The sequence below is a fragment of the Astatotilapia calliptera genome, chromosome 4 (assembly GCF_964374335.1).
Source record: "Astatotilapia calliptera chromosome 4, fAstCal68.1, whole genome shotgun sequence".
Taxonomy (NCBI): domain Eukaryota; kingdom Metazoa; phylum Chordata; class Actinopteri; order Cichliformes; family Cichlidae; genus Astatotilapia; species Astatotilapia calliptera.
The window spans coordinates 5447468-5471689 of NC_137425.1; the positions used below are offsets into that span (position 1 = coordinate 5447468).

General features: G+C 39.5%; 2 protein-coding genes across 7 annotated transcripts; one reads left to right on the forward strand and one right to left on the reverse strand.

Moving 5' to 3' along the window:
• The first annotated feature begins 205 nt into the window (after positions 1-205).
• On the forward strand, positions 206-6834 carry LOC113020321 (perforin-1-like). Of its 3 annotated transcripts, XM_026164174.2 has the most exons (7): positions 230-323; positions 898-1009; positions 3900-4451; positions 4539-4677; positions 4776-4987; positions 5320-6217; positions 6310-6834. In XM_026164174.2, exons 1-6 carry the CDS (start codon positions 230-232, stop codon positions 6197-6199), a joined length of 1989 nt encoding a protein of 662 aa, XP_026019959.2. In that variant the 3' UTR covers positions 6200-6217; positions 6310-6834. The 3 variants fall into 3 exon arrangements, with proteins under 3 accessions (XP_080156885.1, XP_026019959.2, XP_026019958.1); XM_080300759.1 differs by lacking the exon at positions 898-1009 and having other exon boundaries at positions 206-323; XM_026164173.2 differs by lacking the exon at positions 230-323 and having other exon boundaries at positions 898-1017.
• Positions 6835-7007: 173 nt separating this feature from the next.
• LOC113020319 (uncharacterized) lies at positions 7008-23454 on the reverse strand. Of its 4 annotated transcripts, XM_080300757.1 has the most exons (24): positions 23222-23454; positions 21849-21896; positions 21239-21268; positions 20946-21005; positions 20823-20855; positions 20543-20617; positions 20337-20420; positions 19740-19769; positions 19462-19506; positions 17055-17975; positions 15346-15408; positions 15191-15238; positions 15016-15072; positions 13750-13803; positions 13419-13448; positions 13257-13316; positions 12887-12931; positions 12603-12644; positions 12342-12401; positions 10469-10540; positions 10199-10231; positions 10018-10056; positions 9470-9526; positions 7008-7386 (listed from the first exon to the last, which is right to left on the reverse strand). In XM_080300757.1, exons 1-24 carry the CDS (start codon positions 23286-23288, stop codon positions 7382-7384), a joined length of 2058 nt encoding a protein of 685 aa, XP_080156883.1. In that variant the 5' UTR covers positions 23289-23454; the 3' UTR covers positions 7008-7381. The 4 variants fall into 4 exon arrangements, with proteins under 4 accessions (XP_080156883.1, XP_080156884.1, XP_026019956.2 ...); XM_080300758.1 differs by lacking the exon at positions 17055-17975; XM_026164171.2 differs by lacking the exon at positions 13257-13316.
• Between the last annotated feature and the right edge of the window lie 768 nt (positions 23455-24222).

Sequence of the window (24222 nt, forward strand, 5' to 3'; positions counted from 1 at the left end):
CCACTTCAGAGAAATGATAGGTTTGTGGTCTCTGGTTCCTCACTGACTGGAAAGCCAGTCGAGCTTTTATGTTGTCACTACTTGTGCAAGTGTGTCTGTAGACCATCGTCTCCTCCCCCTTGTGCTCGGTAAGCTGAAGACCGATAGAGCTATTAAAGCACTGTTTGTTTCCTCTCTGTTCTTTTAAAGACCACTGTCACTTCATACCACACCCCCTCACCCCACCCCCATGCCCTGCTTTTGTGACTCTTATACATTAAGCACTGGTATTCCTGCTAACTGCTGTCAGTTTCACAGTTGCACTGTGAACCATCAAGCTGAAGGTGAGTCTTTGCTTATGTGCTTACATCGATATGATCTCTTTCTTCACTAAATGTACGCAGCAATATGTGTATTTGTGTGTGTGCTGGTGGGGGGGGGGGGGGGGTCATATCATTCTGCGTTTTGCAGCAGAAGTAATCGTGTGGTAGAGTTTAGTCATATTGCATCTTTGAAAGCAATGCATTTAAATGTTCAGCGAGTTGCTATGTGTAACTCAAGTCCATTGCAACACGGAGCTCGTTTAAGCGCAAAAAGTGCTAAACCACAGTCGTCATAGAAGGTTTGGAGACTCAAAAGCTCTTTAATGAGGAAAAAATACAATAATTCTGGTTATTAAAAAATCCAATGCAGTAAAAAAAAAGATCAAAGGGTAAGGAGGATGCCACAAGGTGGAAGAGCCACAACAGATAACGTCTGATCACGTCTGCAGTCTGACTGTGCAAAAGTCTTGGCCGACCCCTCTTTATAGTTTGCTGTGAAAATAATAAGTAGATGAAACTGAAGTACGTGCAGACATACATGGAAATGCAGTACTTAAGACAAAAACAGATGTTGCAATAAAAAAATATTCCTTAGGAACTGGTGGGGTACAAGGACTGATTGAAAACCACTGTGAAAGCAACAAGTGTCCAAAGAAAACCTTTGAAAGACCTTCAGAAAGCCTGAAGAACTGTATATTTAGCTCCTTGTAAGTAAGTAAGTAACATTTTATTTGTATAGCACCTTCAAGATAAAAATCACAAAGTGCTTCACAGAAAAGCTGAAACATAAAAGTAAAAATCAACCAAAAGCAAGTTTAAAAAGATGAGTTTTAAGCTGTTTTTTAAATGAAACAACTGAGTCCACAGATCTCAGGCTCAAAGGAAGGGAGTTCCAGAGTCTGGGGGCCTCAGTTACAAACGCTCTATCGCCGTTCGTTTTCAGCCTCGTATGTTGGACAACCAGCAAGCCCTGATCACTTGACCTCAGGGACCTGCTGGGGATGTACGGATGTAAAAGATCTCTGATATAGGTTGGTGCAGGTCCATGCAGAGCCCTGAATGTCAAAGTCAATTTTACGGGGAGCCAGTGCAACTGGATCAGCAGAGGTGTAGCGTGAGAGTATTTAGAAGACTTGGTCAGAAGCTTTGCGGCAGCGTTCTGAACAACCTGCAGATGATCCACAGAGGCTTTACATGAACACGTGGACAAAGAATTACAATAATCCAAATGAGATGAGACAAATGCATGGATGACCATTTCTAGTTCTGAGCGTGATACAATGGGACTCAGCTTAGCAATATTTTTAAATGTTAAAAACTGGAGCGAACCAACAAATTAGCATGAGTGTCCAAAGTCAGAGCTGAGTCACCAAGGTTCAAGCTTAGGTTTTTTTGAACCAATAACCAGGGACCTCACCAGAAACCAATGAGGTATTGATAATTGTAAGCACAGAGGGACCAACAGACTGAAAGACATTTTTAAACAAAGATCCAGCTAAAATATCAAGAGAGCAGGAGGACGCTTTCATCGAATTAACTCATTTGAGCAGCTGAGATAAGGACGCAGGTAAGAATCTTTCTAAAAGAACAGGCCTAGGTGGAGTTGGGGCAGACAAGACAGACATTATGAACTTTTTCAACAAAGAAAGAAAGAAAATTTTCACAATCTTCATTCGAGGTAATTCGAAGTAATTGAAACAGCAGGTGGAGCAGGAGCAACAATATCACTAATGGTGTCAAAAAGTACCTTGGGGTTACCTCTGCTCGTTGATACTAGGTCTGAGAAATAGGCAGCCCGCGCATCACGAACTGAAGTGTTAAATGCAACTAAAAGGTCCTTTAAGTGAAAGAGAGGAGTGTTTTCCTCCATAGTCGCTCAACTTTGCGGCAGGAACGCTTTAAACAGCAAATGTTGTCATTTATCCAGGGGGACAACTTAGAAACAGGAGCTAATCTGGTTTCACAGGACAAACGTTGTCTAAAGTAGAGAGACAAGAGTTCTTAAAAAGATTTGTTAGTAAATCCACATCGTTATAAGGAGGTAAAACTAACTTGAAAGCATCAGAAATTTAACAGCAGTAGAGGAATTTGTAATGCGAGAGCTAACCACATGACGAACAGGAGAGAGGGACAGAAAATATATAGAACGCTTAAGACTTTTACACAGTTCTCTATATTTTTGCAGGAGAATTTGCCCAGAACATCAAAAAAGTTTTGGGATAGAACATACTTGTGCCGATCAATGTTGTTCCATGTGTATAAAAAAAAAACCACGATAATAATAAAATCAGGATCGGCTCTTAGCAAACCTCAAGCAACACAACAATTAGTTTTTAAAAGTGTTATTTCAAAATAATCTTAGGCTGACTCCTTCAATTGTGAAGAAACATTTTAAAATGCTGGAAATGTTGGTTGGACTACTCACAAAACCCGAGAGGCTGACTAATATGAAAAGGGTTCTTTCATTCTCAGTTAGCTAAAGGAAACTTTCAGTGCTCTGAAATTTAACATCTTTGGAGCCAAAGTCAGATCTATATCCTTAGTTTTCTCTTAAAAGATCAAAAGTTTTATATTACCCCCCAAAATAACAACCCCCAAAAAACATCATAGCTGACCTTGTTACAAACGTACCAGCCTTATTTATATATTTAGTACTTTCTAAAACTAAATGCAAGTCGAAGTGTACTGAAATAAAACAATTGGTCCTTACTTAAATAGAGCTTTGAGGTAGACCACAAAAAAGAAGTCTCAAAGCAAGATGTAATATAATCAGTCAGAAGTGAAACTGATCCACTTTGATGATAAGATTTTAAACCACAGGGCTCTGCAGACTACTAAAGCACCAGTAACATCCAGCAACATTAAAATAACGCTATCTTGTCTGAAGCCACCAAATATGCTTTATGTAGGAGAAAAACCTGACTGGAACTTTTCAACAACAAATGCTGTTGTAGTCCTAAGCTATAAAAAAAAATCAGCTTTGAAATACTTTAAAAAGGCCTTAGAGAAGTGACCGAATGCACAATTACACATCTGAAGAGGGCTCACGCATTATTATAGATGATAGATGTTTATCTTGACTGAAATATTGGGGATTAAACAGTGTACAAACAGGAGTCTCTGATTCAGGATTTTTAGAGAGACTGAAAGCTCTGGATTGATTTGGAGAGTTTCAGTCAAGGCTTCCCCAACTGCTGCTGTGACTCAGTGAGCGTAAAGAATAAATACTGCCTAGAGAGTGAGGAGGTTTGCAGTCTCAGAGTTCTTCTGGTTTAAAAATGGAAAACTCGATATCTTGTCAGTGTAGCTGTTCTTTTCTCTGCACTTGCATTTTAAGTTTAGTTAATTTTTCAAAAACGGAAGATGTAAGACAAATTTTTCATGCTCTGTCTTGAAAAATATTTCTTGAATTTATCATTAATTTGCATGTGCTGTTTTATTGCAGTTACATTGTTAGTGTTCATTTTCTTTAAGCGAAGATTTGATATCGTGTCAGGTCTCGTTTAGAATTTAAAAACTGGAAGGAACTCTTTGTGTACTAATAAACATACTTGTTTCTATTTAACTGAAAACCTTCATTTGTTTGTTTGTTTTTAGCGTCCACATCAGCAGCAACATGTTTCAGGTGAACATCTGGATCTGTGCTGGCCTCCTGCTGTCCCTCCCTCACTGCACGTTTCAGTCGTGCACAGACGGGACACCGAAACAGTGCGCCGATGCAGAATTTGCTCCGGGCATCAATTTGGCCGGAGAAGGCTTCGACATCACCAAAATGGAACGTAAAGGGGCCTTCGTGCTCAACATGAATGTGTGGAAACGCAAAGATAAAACATGCATGCTGTGTACCAACCCTTATCTTGAGAACATAAAGCAAAAGCTACCCCTGACAGTGGTGGACTGGAGGGCAAAGCAGTCCTGCAGCGCCAAAGTTTCCACTAAACTTCACAAATCCAGCGAGTCTCTTGTCAGTTCCAGCGTCTCCTCTGTTGAAAACAACTGGAAGACCGATCTAGAAGTTGAAATAAATGACAAAAGTGGCTCTGTTATGCTGGCTGGTACCAATTCTAAACTGGCAGAGTACTCCATGGAGAAAACAAAGAGTGACAAATTCAGCTTCACTAGCCAGAGTGTGTCGTGTGAGTACTACAGGTAAGGAACTCCACCCTTTATGAAATAAATGCGATAGTGTCACACGCTTGTTTTATACTCTTTCTGTCTTTTCTCTCTGTGAACAAGCTACCGAGTGTCAAATACTCCAAAGCTGCACACAGAATTTCGGAAAGCAGTGAAAGATCTTCCCAAATATTACGCCCCAGAATTCAAACAACGATTTTACAAACTGATTGACAACTTCGGTACCCATTACATCACAAAGGTAAAGGAAAATATGTAAACACAGTATCTAATCAATAAAAGTTGGCATTGTAAAAGGAAGTAAACTTTTCTTTATATGTCTTTCATGTATCATCCCAGGTAAAGCTCGGAGGAAGTATTGACTCTGTGACCAGCATCAAGCAGTGTCAGGCCAGCCTGCAGGGACTCAGCTTGGAGGAGGTGGAGCTGTGTCTGGAAGCTGAGGCGTCTGCGAGCATTAAAGCTACAATAAAAGCCGAAACAAAACACTGCCAGAAAGCTTCAGAGAAGTTGGAAAATAAGAACTCTTTCTCCGACCTCTTCAATGACAGGTAGAGAACATTACACACTGATCAACAACAACATCAAAACGTCCTGTCCAATATTCCCCCCCATCAATGACTGATTGGATTGAGACAAGTAATGGGAAAGGCGGGAGCTCGAGTGAACACCTCCAGTGCTTTGTTTAGTCGTTCCTGAGGTTATGTGATGTTGCATTGTCCAGCTTGGCCAGGCTACTTTCAGTCACATGCATGTCTATTTTAAACTACATGATTTCACTTTACCTGAAATGTTTTATCTGTTTTCACCCTTTAACAACTCACGCTAATATTTTCAGCTAAGATTTCGGCACATCTGTTTGAAATAGTCCCCTCTTTTGCAGGTTTACAGATATAAAAGGTGGGCATACCACAGACACAGACCTTCTCTTCTCTGCGGAAAAAAATCCAGCTGCCTACAAGGAATGGCTGGAAACCCTACCAAAAAATCCAGATATCATTTCATACTCCTTAAATTCCCTTCATGAGTTGCTTCCTGCCACAGCCAAAGCCCGGAAAAACCTGCGCTCTGCCATTAGCCATTACATCCTGGAGAAAGGCCTGTGGAGAAACTGCAGCGCTCGCTGTCAGGCTGGGATTAAGAGTGACTCGAGGGATTCCTGCGTCTGCCAGTGCCACAATGACCCCGCCGTGAACCAAGACTGCTGCCCAGCTCGTAAAGGTATGGCACGGGTCATCATAACAGTACAGCGGGCCACTGATCTGTGGGGGGACCATACCACAGCTACAGATGGCTATGTGAAGGTGCACTTTGCTGGAACAGTGGCTCAGCGTACTCCTGTCATTTATAACAACAACAACCCACACTGGGCCACTGTCATCGACCTGGGCACGCAGGATGTCTCATCAATTACCAAATTCAGATTTGAAGTCTGGGACGAGGACAGCAAGTGGGACGATGACCTGTTGGGAGAATGTGAGCCACTTTTGACTTCTGGAGTTACAACCGATCTCTGTCCTCTGCAGCACGGCCAGCTGTTCTACAAAGTGGAAGTGCAATGTGCTCCGAGTCTGACTGGAAAGTCATGCACGGAATATAAACCCACTCCTATTAATCCAAGTCTGAAAAAGCTGTATGTGTCACGCAACACTCATCCTATTCCACCGGCCATCCTGTCAAAAATGGGCGTGTTTGTGGACAAATCAAGCTCATGGAAAAACCAGAGTTTTGCTCGCAAGAGCTTCACGTATGGCATAAAATAACACGCACTTACGAATTTGGTAAGACTTAAAAGGGAAGATTATTTCTACCTGGGCCAAAGGGGGTGATGTATTGATTTGTTTGGTTATTTATCTGTTTGTCTGTTTTTCAGGACTGAAAACAGATCTCAGGATTCACTTGAAAACCTAACCAGAAGAGACTCGGCTTCGACGTGAAGGATTCGTTCTTTGCTTTCATCTTGCAATTTCTAGACTATACCTTATCCGTCACTAATATTTCTCCATATAGGATCATTTGTGCAATGTTTTAATGTTCAAGATGTCAGAAAACTGGATTAATATATTCAAATACATTTAATAAATATTTTGTGTTTGTTTATGGATGTATGCATTGTATTCCCTAAAGCCAGTTAGATATGAAGACATTATGTGGCCATGTCTGTTGTAGATCATATAAAAGTTTCTGCTAATCCGGCTCAACCTTAATTTATAATGTTATTATCCCTCATTAATTATGATTTTACCTACATCGTTAGCAAAATGAATTTTACTGCATTCATTTTGAAGCAGTTTATGTGTCAGTTCAAGTATTTGCACAATGTTCCAATATACCATATGTGTTTTATTCTCACTATAAATGGAGCTTTATTATGCACAATAAACATATAATATCTGAACACTTTGTTCTTGTCGATATTTCACCCTGCTTTTGGTGGTAGTGTTTACTTTTTCTTTGGCAATGTCACCTAACTCGAAAAGGGAAGTGGTAAAACTTCCTGTGTGCGGATGAGGTTTCATTGTGTCTATTAAAGAGCACACTATCGCACACAAAATGTTTTGACTCAGAAGCTTCTATTTAGCGTCACTGGGTGATATAATTTATTGGATTAAAACAGAACAAATCATTATTCCAAAACAAAGGGACATATTTCTTGCATTTCACATCCATTTATGTTTATCAATCACCACCAAGCCTTTTTAGCACTGCCAGGAACAAACCCGTGGGTGCTGCAGGTTTGAGAGGAGGGAGACAAGCAGACAGACATCTGGTTTACAGATGTCCGTTCACAGAGAAGGACAAGGTGGATGAGAAGAATGAAACAAAAGACATACAGACATGACAACATAACAAAGTAGAGTAAATCACACAGAAAAGCTCTGCAACCTCATTGGACTGAACACTTTATGGTAATGATCCACTTGAAGAGGTCAACGTCGTGGGAATTAGCCTGGTTAGACACAGACACAGAGGAAAAGGGGAGAGCACAAAGATCATTAATACGGAAGAGAATCATTAATCACACAAAAAATGTGTGAAAAATGTACAAAACAAGCCCATCCTATGTCTAATTTTCACATTCAAACCCACATAAACCTACATATTCAATAACGATAATTAATAATGACTCAATCACAAACATAAACATATGTGTACAGATTTATTTATTCATGCTTTTATACCATTTTATACTTTCTTTATTAAAACTTCTTTTACGAATAGTTATACAGTTTTCTTTGCACTGAATGGAGCAGCATTTGCTTTTGTCTTAATGACAATTAAATATTCTGATTCTGATACTAATAAAGGGAATTATTGTGCCCATTTCCCGTAAGGTTATTATTGGACTCTATTAGAGTAGCTTTGCATAATTCACAGTTCGAAATAATCCTTATGTATCTTGTGCTTTACCTTGGTGCTCATCCACTGTCTAAGAGCTAAAGTTTTCACCCATCACCTTTGTACAGTTACAAACTAAGCAGGTTCAGCTTTTGTTGCACAGCTGTTCTTTTTCACATGCAACACCCAGAAATAAACATTATACACTCTCGAATACGGCTTATGGTTTAGCTTTCTGGGTAAACATGCAAGAGGTGACACACGTGATGGTGGCAGCAGCGAGGCTTGGGTAATAGGACAATAGGACAGCATACTGTAGCTCAGGAGGACCAAAGTATTCTTGGGTAAGATACTGAACCCCAAGTTCAGATGTGTTTATTGGAGAGTGAATGTGTGTGAGTGCTAGATAGAAGGCATTCACAAGACGTAGAAGAAAAGTGGTGATTCGCCTCTGTCTCAGTATAGTTCAGAGCAGCAGTGTATGTTTGAAAACAGCAGAAGAAGCAGTTTTAGTCACCTCCACCTTAAAGGCCACCGTCCACTTAAGCCAATTTATATATTATTGGCTGCCAGTGGCAGAAAGAAAATCTAGATAGCAAGCAGATGGGCTCGTTTTCCTGTCTGGTTTGTCAGTTAGCCACAGGTATGGCATTAGAAAGACTGGTCTGTCAATCTATTATTGTTCAGTGAGCAGACCTTTTGTGAAGAGGTACCTAAACCAGCCTTTCTATCTGAGTGTAACCATTTTTTTTCACACCCTAAGACTAAGTGAGTAGTATTTGGTAGCTTAATTTAAATATATATCTCTAAGAGAAAAAGTCAGACAGAGGGACACTAACTATAGTCAAACGTGTGACAACTCAAGCGACCTAATGCAGACTGAAGATCTCAACAAAGTTGTTGTTATCTCTCAGTTGCCAAAGGACATGATAGCATATGCCAGGACGAGAAGGCGCTCCTCTCGCTTTAAGCCAACTGTAGCTGACAACCCCTCATAAACAGCAGATTTGCGTCTGAGATGACAATACTGGGAATATCCACTCTCTGACATCACACAGATCAAAGAGTAGAAAACAATTCTCACAAACCAGTGGGAAACCTGAGGTTTTGACTCACGGGTCATACACTGACTTCACTATTTGACCATGTTTAATACAACCATCTGTCACTGTAACAGTAAATATATACGGAGACCCGCAGGGGACATGGGAGAAAAAAAAATTAAGACGGACTTTTGCGAGATCTCGCAAAACTTTTGCAAGATCTCGCAAAACAAACTCGGGATCTCGCAAAACTTTTGCGAGATCTCGCAAAACAAACTCGGGATCTCGCAAAACTTTTGCGAGATCTCGCAAAAGTTTTAGCCGCATTCTTCGGCCTTCAACCTCCCGTTAGCTTCGAGCTAACGGGAGGTCGAGACCTACTACAGCCGGGAGGAACACCGCTTTCCCGGCTTCGAGCCGGCGTCCGAAGAATGCGGCTAAAACTTTTGCGAGATCCCGAGTTTGTTTCGTGAGATCTCGCAAAAGTTTTGTGAGATCCCAAGTTTGTTTTGCGAGATCTCGCAAAAGTCCATCTTAATTTTTTTCCTCCCATGTCCCCTGCGGGGCTCCCTAAATATATGACAGAAAACAAGAAAAAGTGTATTAACTCCACTTTATTAGTTAACCAGACCTTCGTGCACTATTTCTCACCTTTGTATCCGTTACCCAGGGCAGCATTCACTCGATCATATTTGCCAGTCTGCTCTCCTGTTAAGCAATCGGCACAGGTCAGTGTTACAAATTCACTAAAAACGAAACTGTTACATTGAGACAAAGAAATCTAACAGCTATGTGTTAAACCTGGCAAAAAAAGTAGCATTAGAGGACTTAGCTATCACACTATGCAGGTCACATACCTTTCCTAAAGAGGGATATAATGCATAATACATGCAGCTGCACTTTCAGTGTGCAAGCTACTTAAGTAAAAAGAATAACAGTGAATAAGGTTTTTTTTAAACTGCATCACATTTGTGTTGCTATTCTTATTTAAAAAGAATCCAAGTAAAGGACACTAATATTTTGACTCCTGCAAAATCACGTGATTATTATATATGAAGGCATTTTTCAGCACAGTAACATCTGTTGTATGCTGTCTGTTGTGCTGCGATATTGTGCAAAACGACATGACTAATAAGGTAACCAGAAGCAGCAGTAGTGGTAGCTCATCACAAATGAGGAAGTGTCGGTGGTTTTCTTACCCAAAGCATCTTGAGCTGGCCCTAGCTGTGCACCGAACCCTAATAAAACACACACAACAGAAATTACACCTTTAAGGCCAGGACTTGGGACGTACGTATCTGCAAACATGCCAGGAGTACACTCTGAGAATTTAGGAGTACACTGGAAGTACTTTGAGAGAAAGAGTGCATTAAATTGAACCTGCTTGTTGAGCTCCATATCCTGCACCAGGGCCTGAAACAGCACAGAAAAAGGGCAACAATAAAGAGTCAATATCAGGCAGGATCACATAGAAACAGCCCTGCAGCTTATCTGCACTCACAATGCTTCTGATGAGTTTTATTTTTCACTATCTCTGAGGCTTTTGACCTCATTGGTACTGAACTAGAAAAAAAGAAAACCAAAACGACACAGTTTATCTGGCCGCATGGTAACTTTCCACTTTAGAGTTTCTCACACTTTTTTTCTCACCATATTTTGCAGATTTAGCACCTTCAGCTCCAAGACCAAGCTGCTGTGCAGCATACGGATAGCCGCCATCACCTGTGGGCAATGAAAGAAATTGGTTAAATGTGACTATTTAGCAGTTCACTGAGCTTTAATACTGTGATAAACTGACAGGATGTGAGAAAAAGAGAAAATTGTAAGCCTTGTTGATTTATTTGTTTATATACTTTATACTAACAAGTATACCAAGGCTGGGGCTAGGCCAGTTTCATTTTGGTTGCGTGATCATTGTTTATGCAGCATTTCAAGGCCCCTCAAACAAAGATGATGTCCCAATAACCTGCATGACTGGATTTTTCACTTTATAAATTTATAGTGAAGTGAAAAGCGTCCTCATATAACAAGATGCAAAATGACTCGAAGGCAAAAGGGGAAGCCTACGATCTTCATATATGAACAGACTTTCTATGATTATTGAGTTATTTCCTATTACTATACTCATACTTCCAGTTTACAGCAGTTACCCAGTCATTCATCTTAATTAAAACACTGCTGCAGCTGCTGCCCTAACAGTTGAGACCATTCAGATAAAGGCTTATTCGCTCTAGACTTTGATAAACTCTACATCTAAATCATCCCCTCATGCCCAGATCAAGAAATGTAAAGTACACTGTAAAAAAAAAAGATAATTTAAATGAATTTATCAAATAAATTTTACAGAATTTTACTCTTATTCTTAAATACATAAAATATCAATAAAAAATTGTTTGTGAAACAATTAATGTTATGTCAAATGTAAAATAACATGAAAAAATGGTGAGTAATCGTGATTTTTACTGCAGGCTGACTGCTGTAGTATTGTCTGCTTGGCTGTAGAACAACTTTACCAAAATTTAAAATTTTACGTGCTTGTCTTACAACTCAGACATGCAAAATTTATTAAGACTTAGAGAGTTTTCCCTTCCCATTGATGCCGTGTGCTTGCTCAAAGGTGGATCATGTGCTTATTGGGGTATATTTCTAACACTGTAGGGTCTTTAACGTGTAATATATAGGTATTTGAGATAGCTGTGGCACATTTGGGTGATATAAAATGCAATAAAATTGAATGAATGAATTCAAGTTCAGTGTATGGTCACTTTGATTGACAGGTGGATATCATGATAGCTGGCTGTAGCAGTTAGCTGCATGCTGAGCCTCATATCTGCTAACAGGATTGTTTTCTTGAAGTAATTTTATTAGATTTCGCTTTTAAAATGTATAACTTGCAGAATTAATTATATTGGTCCAATAAGTCTGTGGTCATGGTCATTTCTAGCATTTTATTAGCCTGTTATTTAGCACTAATAAACAGATACCTGCCTGTGTGCTTATTGTAAGCTATGCTTGCTAGCATAAGCATATAACCTAGCTTCTGGCCCCAAAACGCCAAAATGGGGACGATGCTAATGTTGAGACTTCAAAATGGGTTCAGAAAACAATGGGTGGCTACATCTATTTCCCTCTTTTATCTACAGTCTATGATTTTTTTTTTCTTTAGTCTGCAGGACTCAGAATAAGCCACATTCATGTACTTGTAATAAAGTCACTAAGTCTGTGTTACATTACATTTTCCTGTTATTTTGTACCATTTGACAAGAAAAAACCTCTTTAGTGCAGGACAAAAATGTCTCTATATAGACAATATCCTGAAAGTGTTTAGTGTAGCGTGAAAGGACATACAATATCTTCCCATGATGTGATGTACTGATCTGAAAAAGTGTAACACTACCTGTTAATAGCATGGTGAAGCTTTTATGATGTGCAAAAGTTTGATATAATATACAATGTTGTGTGGCGCAGGTATTTTGCAATGATTATTGTTGCAGCTATGATATCAAGCTCATGTATCTACTACCTTCCAGTCCAGCAGGAAGCACTGGGGCATTACCATAAGGAGCCTGACCAGCTCCTCCTCCTGCAGGGGGAAGAAGAAAATCAAATGGTCAATCTGACTCATACATCGTCATTTCTCTCTCTTCACCCTTCGACCTCCATGATTAATCAGCAAGCTGTGCACTCTCTACCACTATAGTCTGAGTCACGTGTGGAAACCCACGCTGACAGTTGCCTGACTAATAGCATGACTGAAGGGCGAGGTGCTGTCACCGTTGCTCACCATATTTGCCACCAGTTGATTCCAGGCCTGCCCCAAGTGCTCCTGAAAGAGGACGAGAGGGCTTTTTGAGTCAAGACTTCACACGTCGCAGAAAGCACATGTAGGCATCACTCCTTGCTGGTAAATGCAAGGCTTATGTTCCATGCAGGGTGTTTACTGGTTTGAAATTAAATTCAAACAGATTTGGAGGAGAACAGATGCTTTATATTCTATAACCAAATGCTTTTGAGCCCTTCTGTTTACTTCTGTTGGTTTATGTGAGAGAGTTTCCTTAAATCTCCTACCATAGCCCCCCTGGACCTGTCCAGCATAGCCTCCAGGACTGAGGGCTGAAAAAAGACAAACATAAACACACAGGTCAAACATTCTTGTGTCATTAATCGATTCAACCGATTAACTAGTTGTTAGTTTTAAAAGCATCTACGGGAGCAGGAGGGCAGAAACCACCAGATTTAACTGGTCAGCTTCAATAAATCAGAGACAATAGCTACACCCAGTGGATGAAAAAAATCACACTGAGCATATTAGAGGAAGCCGTTTCTATTGACATCTACTTTGTCAAGCTATCCAGTATCATGGGTTAAGCCTCTAAAGGTTAGTGCCATCACTCCTCACGGGTTTTTTAAGCAGGTTATCGCTCCTCAGAACTGTTACCTTCACTCTTCCCTGCTTTTTTCTCAGCACCATCGGCTAACTCTGCAGGGTAAGCAAGGTCTGAAACATAGTACTAATTAGCACTAATTATGTTGTATATGTCGAGAGCTAGACTGACTTTCACAACACATTTTGCTCCAGTAATATTCAGGCTTCACTCACCAGCTCCATAGCCATCACCATTCCCGTAACCTGTTGAGAGGAGAAATGTAGAAGCACTTAAAAGATTGCAGTTATACATGAAAGAGAGGGGAAAAAATTCAAGTCTGTGATCGTGCTAGACAAAGCTTTTGCAAAACTGCCTCAGCCTACAGTGAAACACAAAAGTAACGCCAACAAAGAAAAAGTCCATCTTGACTGAATATCAACAGCTTTGATGCAGGCTGTCTTTGACACCAAGCAGAGTGACGAATGATTCTCTGCCAGTGCAGGTTAAAGTTTTCCTCAGTGTAAATACTCTTTGATGTATACTTCTCTAACTTGCTGAACTTACCCAGGCCGTTCCCTGCCACAGCACCAAGATATCCTGTTGCTCCATCACCATAACCTGTAATAAAACACATTCACTGTTTACTTAATGGGATGATGAGTATGATGTATAGATTTAAGTCTCTATATAGATTTACATGACTGAGGTTTACCTAAATATAAGTCTTTTTTCTTGCATGTAAAAAAGAACAACTGTATATTAACAGGAGAGTTTAAAGATGGCTGACACGTTGATTGTTTTACTTGTTTTTGTCTCTTACTTATTAATCATTCATCTGAAAGGAAACCTCTGGTGTGACCTTGAACGTAAGGTAGAGATTTTTTTCTTTACCTCCTCACATACAACTGACAAGCAAATGATTGGTTTACAAGGCAAAGTAGGAGTTATGTTGTCTGGCTTTGAGGCCTTACCTCCATTCACTTCTTTAAAAACAAAATTCGAGTAGGCAAATTACTTCGTATTTTCTTATCAAGCATATCCTCAAGTCTTTTCTGACAAGCTTCTACATCTGCACAGGACCCCGGGGTCTGTGGGAGAGACCCATGAATAGGCCTCCATTTCTTTGCCATGAGTTTAACTGACAGCCTCTGTTTAAATTAAAGGCAGTAGCCAAACAGCTTAGCACACAGACTGAGAAACACCTGATTATTAAGATAGTCTGGAAATTTACTGGCTAGTCTGGTGAGACAACAGCCTGTTTGGGGGCATGTCCGTGAGATCATTGTCAGTGGCTAGTTGTTTGCATGTCAGCAAATGCACGTTTTCTTTTGTTTTATACATGAACTATTTACCTGCATATAACCAAAGACTGTGCAACTGTGACTGGCCAACAGAATTTGGTGTGAAAACAGACTATAAACCAGACCAGAAAGCTTCCACCAGAAATGTTTTTCCTTGCCTACATGTGTTCCATGCATACAAGGATAGGGCCACACCTCTTGATCTTTGAATAAATGTCACCACATCTCTATTGACTCAGTAACTACAGTGGTCCAAACCTCCTCTGGAATGAAGAGCGACACAAAAACTGTGTGCCGGGATCTTCGTGTCCTGGGTGTCTATGGCTGAGCAGCTCCTGTAGGTGTAACGGGTAAGCTGGCCTAGTAATTTGGTTCAGATAGTGTAACTGTGACCCAAAGGTGCTTTCAAATTGCATCCAAATTATTATCTAGCAGGCCAAGAAAGCATCCTGCTAAAAGTTTTAAACTGTTCAGTGAAGCCTGGGGAAATGATGCCGACAGAGACCAAATAAATATGTTACAGCCTTACCAGTCGACTTTCCTGCAACACCTTGGGGATAACCACCCTGCCCAAGTGCAGCAGCAGCTAAAATGTAAAAAAAAATTTTAGATGAACAGGATGAAACACAGAATATGAGATGCAAAACATAATTTCTTATCTCCAAGCAAAGAAAAGACAAAATAAGGAAAATTTACATGCATACCTCCAAGTTTTCCAGCTGCTCCACCCAAATACGCTCCCTGTCCCAACCCTGCTGGCAACACATCGGAAGTCTTTACCAAAGTTGTAAACCTACCTCTCCATCTGCTAAAAACAGCAGCTAGTCTTCATGAATTATGTGTCATTGCCCAGCATTACCTGCTCCATAACCCAAAGCGCCCAGGCTTGCTCCCATGTAGTTTCCCGCTCCACCAGCATAACCTGAGGAGAAGGTAAACAAGCTCAGCAAAATCACCCGAGATTTACTTTAGGCTAAACGCACTTCACTTTTCCTTTCCTTACATAATAAAGACAGTTATGGAACGCTTTTTCAACCTCATCAGGCCATAAATGTCTTCATCTTTGTCAGACTTGTATTGGGAGATCCTCTCCACTGGACTGAGTCCTAAAAACCACAACAACCACCTAAAATCACTCCCTAAGTCACAGATACCCAGATGAAAGACTGAGGTATTTGGGATTTTTTATGTTTTACTATTGCTCCCAGCAAAACAAGTTATACATTCCTGGGTTCCAATCTGGATAAATATGAGTTTAGATATGGTCTAATTTGATTAATAAAGACTCCAGCAATATTATTACACACAGACAGTAAACCACACACAAAACCCGGCTGTAAGAAGGAAGAATGTACATGTGACATATATTGTTTTAGAGTTAAATTTCATACAAAACGAGAAAACATAAAAACAAATGAACAACTCAAAGCTCCTCCCAGCACTCGATGTAGTATGATCAGAAGCCTGTTACCAAGAACAATGCAAATCTCTTACTGGAATGCACATTAGCATAAAAAACAGGCTGAAGCCACACTGGTTTCAGTTTTGTGTCGTGTAGCAGCTTCTGGATTTGAACATGGAAACTAAAATCTAATCAATGATCACTGCTCTCACCAGTGATTAAATCTTGAATTTCCCTCAGTGCAATGCCCAGATTGACTATTTTCAGTATCACTGGCAACTGCAGCCCAAGAGATCTAAGCTACTAAGATAACAAACAGCTGTTTACTATGGCTCAAGCGGTGTGCACTGCATGTGTTTTGACTTTCCTACAAAATGCAAAGATATCCAAACAGACTTGAAGGTGCATCAGAGCTGAAAGCCAAAATCACAAACCTTCACCAAACCGAGGTTAGAAGTCATGATTCAAGGTTTTCCAAGGTGATTGCTCCACTGCCTTGCAGCTTATATTTATCATGTTAATATGTAATTATTGTGTGTTATATATAACGCAGTCTAATTTGTTTATTTATTTTTTGGTTAATTTGCAAACTAAATATGAACATCTGAAAAAAACAACACTTTTAGTTGAGAAAAGGTTTTCTGGCCAAAGCTTGACTGCTTTCATGCAGGGTTTGACCATCATTAAATAGCATCGATAGTTTTTGGTTGCATACACTTGGCTACTTAATCATAACGCATTAAAATATTTAGGTGTAACTAGGGTGAAAACAGCTCAGTCGCTAGTTTTTCAGCATGAATTTTACATTTGGTCACATTAGAAGAGGGAAAACCTTTCAAAAGTGCCTCTTTTGTTTGACTAGTTCAACTTTTTTAAGCCAAAAAATTTGAACTTGGATTTTGGCAGAACTATACTGGCAATTAGAGTCACTAGTTTAAAAGACTGACTTGGTAAAGTGTTTTGTTTGACTAGTACAGCAAAAGTCTCAATGCCAACTAGCAGAGGAAACTAAAGTCTGTTTAAAAGCATAGACATCACACAAACAACAATCTGAAAGCCAGTCTCAGAAATATGAAATTGTCTCTCAAAAATCTCAAGAACGGACCACAGACAGACAGATATGAATCAAAAAAGACATTTAGATGGTGAAAAAGCTTTGCTCTTACTTGGAGTCTGGGCATTCCTCCCAGTCTGCCCTGGGATAGGGAGGGCTTTTGGCTTTTTGACATCATGTTCAGTTTGGGAATTCTGTTTAGCACTCTGATCATCTCCATTAAAGCCTGGAGCTTCCTGTCCATCTCCTCTATTAGAGGCACTGCCTACACTTAGGGTTCCACTAGTACCTGGGATCACTGCTCCATAGCGCCTTCCTCCTTTTGCTGGAAGGTTTGCAGTACTATATCTGCCATCTTGTACCGTAACAGTCCCACGGATTCTGATTCCATTTGCGTTTTCAGCTAAAAGTCCTTTGACGCGCTGCCTGTCTGCCACAGCAGAGAAATAATCTCTTATTCTCTGATCCAGTGGAGTCGCGTAAATACGTCTTCTTACATCCTCAGCTTCTGAAAAAGGTAGTCGAGAGGTTTTGTCTTTTTCTTTTTGTGACGTCGTGCTACCAAGATGTCTGAGTTCTTCACCAAGATGCGGCTGAGCCACTGAACTTTGACCCTTTTGAATTCCTGAACCTAAGCGATTGTTTTCTAGTAAATTAATAGGAGATCCACAGTTTTCCACTCGCTGATTTTCACGTTTGGATGAATCATAGTCTCGGGCACTCTGAGATGAATAAGAACCCAGACTTTGGATGTTGTCTTTATCAACAGGCAGTTGTCTTCTCGGACCTCCAGCTCCCAAAATGACTTCATGATTTGGGGCCAGCTTTCTTTTGGGTATTGCAGGGTGGTTACTTTGTCCTTGATCAGTAGGTGTTGTGTGTCCAAGACTCGATGACTGGACTGTTGAATCAAAGCTTTTGACCTCCTGCTTTCCAAACGAGTCTAGACCTCTGATTTTTTCTCGTTTAAGATCTTGAACAGCTTGACCCTGACTGGCCATCTCAGGTCCAACCAAATGTTCTGCAGACACACCTGGCAGAGAGATATCAGCATGCATTCACAACTTCATCTCACCTCAGAGACAACAGTGTTTCTTTGAGGTCCAGCAGCACACTGTAGCAGCAAACTTCAAGCCTTTCTTTGAAGTTTGTAATATAAATCGGAGCATCCACAGAAAAATCAGAACCAAACCAAGGATAGAATCAGTGGGAACTCAGACAGACTTACACATTCATTTAGAGTAATGACACCAGCACATAAAACATGACATGACAACACATTGCTTCCATCACAAATTGTTGAAATGTCAAAAAACACACCAGCGTTCAAGCACAAGACAAAAGGATATCCTGACTCGAGCAACATCTGTGTATGACACACAACAACAGAGCTGAGTGGGCATGAAAGCAGAAGCCTGCAGTCCACAGCAAAAGCAACTGAAATTTTTCTGATTCTTAAAGTGAGGTTTTACTCATAATATGTGTTTAAACTACAAGCATATTTACATTTACTATGAGCCAGAACCAGAGTCACCAAACAGTTTTAAAACATATCTCAAAGGCAAAAAACAAATAAAGTGTGAGTGTGAGTAATTTCTTATTTTGCCTTTAAACCATGTGTGTGCAGCATAAGGAATAATAAGTAGCCCACAGGTGGGGGCTGGAGTGGTGGAGAGGAAGGAAGCCAATGTGGAAGTGTCTTAAAATTGCATTCTTTCTAATACCTCTAATACCTGGCAGTGATGCTTCTGGTTGCATAAAAGCTTAGGGTTACAAAAACGTCTATGGGAAAATGGCTCTCACTCATTTGCTCCCTTGCTGACAAAAACATATATTTTAATTAGTAAATTCTTGCTGTTCTAACAACCACAAATGAGGACAAGTCATTGGCTAACAACATGTCAGCCACAAGTCATCAGCCAATGAGCATTTGGTGATCTCAGTCAGAGCTTTCTCAGGACATCTGGTTTCGAAACACTAGGCTGAAAGAGCCAGGAAGTCATGCAACATGCAGTCGAGATGAAACACCGATAGACACGATGAACTGTGCGCACAAAATAAAACAGACCAGCTTCAGATGATAGTAAAATAGATACAGATGATCTGTTTTCATGCACATAAAGACATGAAATCAACATCAATAGCAGTGAATCACAAGTCAGCAAAGATGAAGACAGACTGATTACACAGAAACACCACAGATTTTACACCTGCACGGGTGAAACCCATAAAGCAGATGTCACTGATAACAGCAGCATCGCAGGCCAGCGTATTACAGTTTAGGAGGGTTTTTTTTTTTTGCAAAGACACAATTTCTGCAAAGTGCTTGTGTCACAGATGTGGGCGTATTATTATTGTACTGGATAATGTATTAAGACAGCTTCTGAGAAACAATCTCTGCTGATCAGCTTGATAAGGCTGATGTTTATGCATGCCTCTGCATCAAGTCTGGCAACAGGCCTAAAACAGTTCAAAGCTAAAAGAACAGGACATCACATGAAACATAGTTCATCACTTACCTGGTCGTGCTCCAAGATAGCCAATGCCCCCTAAAGATCCATATCCTGGCAAGGAAACAAAAACAGCTCATCTTTAAATAAATCAGCACTGGGGTTACGTCACTGACATCCTGGGTTTCTCTCAATACTACAAGGACACATAATCCATTAGCTGAGATGCAGTCTGCCCCATATACCATGTCCACTGACAGGTTGACAGGGTCCAACTTATTGTGTTTATTAAACCAATTTCTTTACTCTCATTTGTGCATACAGCACAAGGAAACAAAAGTGTTTACCTGGAAGTGTTCCCAAGCCAGCACCATAAGCTGAAAAGTCCCAAAAACACAGAGTTAATATTTCTTTACAAAGATCCCTGCAGCTGCTATCCAACCGTTTGTTAGATTCATCCTCATCCTTGCTGTGTAATATCTGTAAAAGGTGTGACATGAGTTGTAGCAGTTCAACCTTTCACAAAACTGGTTGCATCTTAGCCTTCTTGGTTTTCTGCCAGGATTTGCATGCAATACAGGCTGCCAAGATTTCTGCTGCTAGGTGTGAGCACAACTAAAAATAACCCCAATCTTGCACCAGACCACACTGGGAGGCTTAATATCTTAAGTACTGAGAAAATAATTGGTCGCATTGTTAATATGATAATTATGATGAATCATAAGAGTAAAAAAAATGTATAAGGTAATTTGCAAATCAGAACAGTGAGGGTAAAGTTTCAACAACCTTGACATATGTAACACATGTAAGCAGCACACATAGTTATTTATTTCGAGTAATAAATAATGACCAATAACAAAAACACAAAGTAAAGTAAATGGCTCCCTAAAGAAGAAGATATATAAATAGGGCCTATTAAGTCTTTCTTTATATATCAGTCTTACCACGTTTTCCTCCCTGGCCCAATCCCAGTCCCAGTCCGTTTGTGAGCCCAGCCCCCAGCCCCATTCCTGGGCCCAGACTGGCACCTAAAGCCACAGGGAAAATTTATCATACATTTTTAATAAACTATTATTTATTTCATGAACTAGACTGACCACATCCAAGAGAAAAGAATGAAAAAGTATGCTGTGAGGGTTTGAGTGTGTACCATAGGCTCCCTGGTTTCCATATCCACCTTGCATCAGACCAGCTCTTCCTCCTAATCCAAGAGATCTGTAGCCTCCTGAGGGCACAATGAAAATAATACATATACAGAATATAGTTAAAGTTATAGTTAAAGAATATAGTTTTTAAACCAGGTGCATCAACAGAATCTTTCTGTGCATAGTAAATCCCAAGTAATATCATGGTCAAAAACATCTTTAAAAACTGTGTGATGGATCCCTTTTAAACAGGAGAAATTGTTTTTGCATGTTTGATTTTCTCACCAACACCAAGCTGGGCTGCAGGATAACGTCCAACTGAAATATTTAACAAAGTAAAAGTTTAAATATCCCCCCTGTATGGTTAAAGAGACATAAGAGGCAGAAAATCAAGCAGATTAAACCTACTTCCAGTCTTCATTGCTTTGTTGCCATATCGGCTACCCAGTGCTCCAAGGGCACCAGTAACTGAGAGGAAACAGAAAAATTATTTTACACTTTGCTTTTTTTTAAAATATTACTTTAGCTATTACAGTTTTGACCAAAATAATTGCCATTAAGATTTTTACCATAATTTATCAGCCCTAGTCACTCATAGAGTTAATGCCCATCGAAGGAATAGACTACAATATGTGCATTTGTGCATCCAAAGACACAAATCAGCCAGAACATTGCTAATGTATGCTGTATGAAAGACTTACCTCCAGGTTTCACGCCGCCGATTCCCACACCTCAATAAAACAAAACAAAAAAAGACACAAAACCGGAAAACAGTTAAAGGCACATAAGAAAATTTCAGAGTTTAAGGAAACAGTGTATTTAACCTGTTATTTTTGGTCGAAATGGATAGTTTCCCCCTTTGTAACAGAGTTGTATCAATTTTTTATAACTTACCCAACACATAGGGGCGTGGCTTCCAGTAATGGGCCTCAGTGCCTCTAATTTGAGTCACTGAACTCCATCATGTTTACACTGTTGGTGCCTTTTGCAGCATTTTTAATGGATTTATCTGACAAATATTACAACCTGTGCTGTGGTACAGACTCTCCAAGAAATTTTGACAATTTTTTGCCAGTTTTAACAATTGTTTTGTGCTAAATTATTATTGGTCTGTTGTTTAGCACTAATTATGATATAAAATGTGTCCGTGCATTGCAGCGATACTGATGATTTAAGACATTTGGAGTTCAAAATCACAGAATGATGTCACAGTGGCTGTCCATCCTTTATATACAGTCTGTGTTGTTGTTTTTTTTAAACATGAATTTAACATTGAAATAACTTAAAAACAATTTAAAAACGTATAAATACCTCTGGCTGGAAGCACCCTCCCCCAGGAAACACTTTGAGGTTTAACCCCTGAAACATTAAAAAAATGTGAACAGTTTTTCACAGTCACCATGGTTACAGCCTATCAAACACCAAACAGTGTAATGATAACAATACTGTTGTGTTAGTCAATAAATCTGTGATTTATAGTTAATTATACTTATATTTCTAATGAATCTAACTTATAATAAAAGTGAGTGAAGATGGTGAGAGTCTGTAGCCACATATGTACCAAAAACAAAAAGAACAACTACAAAATGTTTTATTGAGAGGATATGAATATTTCACCTACAAATATCAGGATATCTATTGGGAGACCTAGAGATTTATTTTCGTCCCGCTATTTTCACTTTATGCAACTGATTAAAAAATGCAGATAAGGAAAATATGATATGCATAACTGTAAAATACAGTGTAAAGAAGTGATGCGCATTTAGGAAACGTTAACATATTTGTTTCACAGATTTACTGCATGAACTTTTTTTAAAGGACATTAGAGGTCCTTCAACAAAAGCATTATTTGTTTTGTTTTTTATTTAAATTTTGAATTTTAGGCCAACACTATCACTGTGTAGGAGACTCAAAAGATGACCTTAAAACTGTGGGAATTACAGTTTAGATGTCAGTTGAGGATTACATCAGTAGTGGAACCTGATTGGACTAAAGGTGCGAGACAGACAGATATCCACTGATGCGACCAGAGCACGAGATCAGATACAGCGCCAGTGTGGAGCCTGTTAGTTCTTCTCACAGTTGGATGTGACATTTTGCCTGCTTATGCCACCTTTTCATTGCATCCTTTGAATCAGTGAAATTAGATCATATAAACCAAAGCAACTTGGCGATTACTCTGCTGTTGGAGCCCAGAGTCCATGCAGTCCTCCCCTCAGTCTCAAAGAGATGAGATCTAACAAGTGAGTGAGAGGGACTCACTAAAGATGCTGATTCATCGGGACTTTAACTTGGACCAAAATATGATATGATCTAATTCATTTGTCAGCTAAAGATACAATTCATCTTGACGCTAGACAAAATGAATTCAATTTTGACTAAATAAAAAAGCTTTTTTGTGCAGCATTTCTTTAGATCATGTTAAATATCAACATAAATTATTTTTCTTCCAACTAAATTTAGTAACTTCTTTACATTAAGTTGGATTATGCCAGTTAGACTTATATTAATCTTTGTGCAATTCCAATTCCAATGTTTTTAAAGCAGCAAACACAATAATTAAAACATGAATGAATACTTTTGTGTTAAAGCTCATGGATCTAAACCATTACAAATGTAAAAAAAAAAAAAGGCCAAGAAAAATAGTTCATAAAACTTTAGACTTTGTCCCGTGAGTTTCTTACCGCCTTGCAGAGTTTGCTGAGCCAACCAGAGAACCAGCGAAGTCTGGAGCAGAGCTCGAGCCAGCATGATAGAGGAGGCACTGTGCAAAAACCAGCAGCACTTAAAGAGAAGAAAGAGATGTACAGAAAGACAAATACAAGTCTGGTACTTAAAGCACCGCAGCCTCTTTTATATGCTTTTATACACTCCCACTGGCAAGTCCTGCCCTCTGAAAACACACATCAGTCTGAATGGGCAAAGCCAAAGACCCATTTCGCTCCATTTCCTTTAGGTGAGAATGCAGACACACACACACACACACACACACGCACACACACACACACACACACACACACACACACACACACACACACACACACACACACACACAACCATTTTAATGAGTGATAATCAAATCTACTGTTTTCACTGTTAACACATATAAGGAGCCAAAGATTCAGTAATCTCTTATACATTCACACTTATAATGCAAAGTGTAATGAAATGCACTGTGGTGCAATGCTAAAAGCTTGTTGTCATAGTCTTTGTAAATATTCATGGCTCTACTCTTATTATCCTAGTTTTTTTTTCTATTTTGTGGGGCTGAATATTGATTCTTGGATGTTTGATATCCTTAGTTATTGTTTTGCCGTTGCTATTTTTTCTGTGTTCCCTTGTGTCTGTATCTAAGTTTGTCTCTCTTTCAGTTGACTTAATATTTCACTTTGAAGCTTAGATGCTCATATGATTTTTGAGGGTTTTACTTCCCTCATTTGTTCTTTTGACACTTTATTTAGTGTCTGATTAAGTCCACTGGTTCTTTATTACCCCTTCCCTTCTTCTGTGTCTTGTGTTGTCCTTGTTTTCTCCTGCTGGCTCTCTGCGTTTCTGGATTTTTCCTATTTGCCCTCTAGATATGTTTTTCCTGCCAACATGGCAGTTACCTTTTTTTGTCTGTGTTTGTTTGTTTTTCTGCCGAACACCCTGAATAATATGAAAAATATGCAAATGCGTAATGTAT